The sequence below is a fragment of the Bidens hawaiensis genome, unplaced genomic scaffold, assembly GCF_021521415.1.
Source record: "Bidens hawaiensis isolate Kalapana, Puna unplaced genomic scaffold, B.hawaiensis_p1.1 tig00032755_1, whole genome shotgun sequence".
Lineage (NCBI taxonomy): Eukaryota > Viridiplantae > Streptophyta > Magnoliopsida > Asterales > Asteraceae > Bidens > Bidens hawaiensis.
In genome coordinates, this window is record NW_027495587.1 from 62,276 (window position 1) to 64,453 (window position 2,178).

At 39.4% G+C, this 2,178-nt stretch overlaps 1 protein-coding gene across 1 annotated transcript; it reads right to left on the reverse strand.

Annotated features, from left to right (window-relative positions):
- Positions 1–509: 509 nt before the first annotated feature.
- LOC143583996 (uncharacterized) lies at positions 510–1,697 on the reverse strand. Its single transcript, XM_077066156.1, has 2 exons — positions 1,152–1,697; positions 510–662 (listed from the first exon to the last, which is right to left on the reverse strand). The coding sequence occupies exons 1-2, from the start codon at positions 1,695–1,697 to the stop codon at positions 510–512; spliced, it is 699 nt and encodes a 232-aa protein (XP_076922271.1).
- Positions 1,698–2,178: the final 481 nt, after the last annotated feature.

Sequence of the window (2,178 nt, forward strand, 5' to 3'; positions counted from 1 at the left end):
CAAAGCATGTTGGATTTAAGAGGGGGGGGTCCTTATTAGAGAAACCACTAAGATCGAAATCGAGAAAGGGCCACGTGCAAGCGATCCATCGCACACCCATAATCAAAAGCGCATCAATACCACAACCCCAAAAGAATGTGGTTCTGCAAATCCAAGATTACACCCTAAAGGCCACAAAAGCGTATATAAGAACATCCTCAAAACATAACACCCCCCCCCCCCTCCCCTCAACCCACACACCCACCCCGCAGAAACGGTTGGAAGTGATGTCAGGTCCTCAGTTGGTGGTTTATGCACTTGTAATTATTTTTTCTCATTTTTTTCATTTGTTGTAGTAAATAACATTTAATCTAACTTATAGTAAAAAAAATTTGTGTGATTAACTTTAAGTGGTCTTAAGATTATTTTCTTTCTGATTCATTACCTCATACTAAACAGACTATGAGTGTTCGTAAATAACCATCAATCATCACTACCATGAACCACAATTATTCAATTAGCATACACTATCATATGTTGTCATCACCTTTTGTCACCATCACCACAAGTCCACCGCCACCCACTCCATCCCTTTCAACCACCAATTTTGTCACCACCACCACCACCAGTTCACCGCCACCCACTCCATCACTTTCAACCACCAAAGTCAAACTAAATTCGAACTAAAAACATGTCACCAATATCAACAAAATTTGGCAGTTTGCCTTCACCAAAATCATTAACGGAAAAGCAAAAGCAGAGAATAAAAGCTTTTTTGGTGATAAAACCGCATGAAAGGTTTCCAATCATGATTAATGAAATTGGTAGACTACTAAAAAGAAACCACTCATAATTCATATTACATATTAGCTTAATGTGCCATATTTAATTTGTCCTTTTCTTCCTTGTTTCTATTTTAAAATGAAATAACATTTTCATGTTTTACATTTATTTTTAGTATCAACCATAAGTTTGACTAGCTTGGCTTTTTTTTTCGAACTATAAGCTTTTATAAACAACCAAAAACCGAGCACCGCGAACACCCATAAGCTGCCTCCACAACCCGGAGAGCAGCCCAAAACAACGGAAAAACGTTACATAAGCTCAAATTTAAACCATTTCGACCAATCTAAATTTTTGTTTTTACCCCTATTCAAAAACCAAAAAAAAACAAGCGACTTTATGTCTCCAATTAAATCTTCAATATTGACTTCTTTGCCTTCAAACACCTTTTCATTCATCGCTTTCCAAATTCTCCAACATGCTACAATAACCAAGCCATGAAACACTTCCTTCTCCTTCTTACCGAGCTTAACAGTCTTGTGCAACTCTAAAAGATTTGTTACCGAAAAACTGAAAATATGAGGAATTTTACACCATCGGCTAATATGATCCCAAACTATCGCCGAAACCGCACAACCTGTAAACAGATGGTCCGTTGTTTCCACACCCATCTCACAAAACACACACAAATTATCTTCAACTCTTAAGTTTCTGCGCTCCAATGCTCCCCGAGTAGGAATTCTATTCATCTCAGCCCTCCAAGCAAGAATATTACACTTAGCTCGAACCCACTTGCTCCATTTCATAACAAAATTATTCCCCACTACATTACTTTTGAGAAACATACCTTTTACCGACCTCACCGAGAAAACGCCTTCTTTATCACCGAGCCAAACCCAACTATCCGGGCCCTCCTTCCACCTGGCTGCGATCATTAACTAGATGCAGATTTCCCACTCGGCCCTTTCTTGGGATGTGCTTGGGCTTCTTCTCCAATTCCAAGCCCAGCCGATCCTCCCTTCAAACCGCCAAAAACGCTCCTTAACTCTGCACTTTTTGTTAAGCTCCAACTTGAACAAATTGGGGCAAACATCTTTTAAGCTGCGACTCCCCACCCAATTATCATACCAAAAAATCAATATGTTGCCATCACCTAACGAACCTTTTATTAAGTCCACCAGCTTATTTCCATCCCAAGTAAGACTATTTATCGCCTTAGCTATATTCAGCCAAACACTAGTATTGTTTCTCTTACTCGGGACAACCTCCTTGCCTTTAACCTGATAGTGAATGGAGTCAATAACTTTTTTCCATAACCCATCAGCTTCAGTCTTATATCTCCATCCCCACTTAGCTAGCAACGAGTTATTAATATCTTTAAGCCTCGAAATGCCTAAGCCACCCTCACTTTTCGGA

What these genes read in the sequence shown, in the direction of transcription:
- LOC143583996 (XM_077066156.1), bottom strand. Translation starts at nt 1,697, where the DNA reads ATGATCGCAGCCAGGTGGAAGGAGGGCCCGGATAGTTGGGTTTGGCTC. An exon ending in TTGGAGACATAAAGTCGCTT is followed by an intron (nt 663 to 1,151) that starts GTTTTTTTTTGG and finishes ACATGTTTTTAG; the next exon opens with TTCGAATTTAGTTTGACTTT.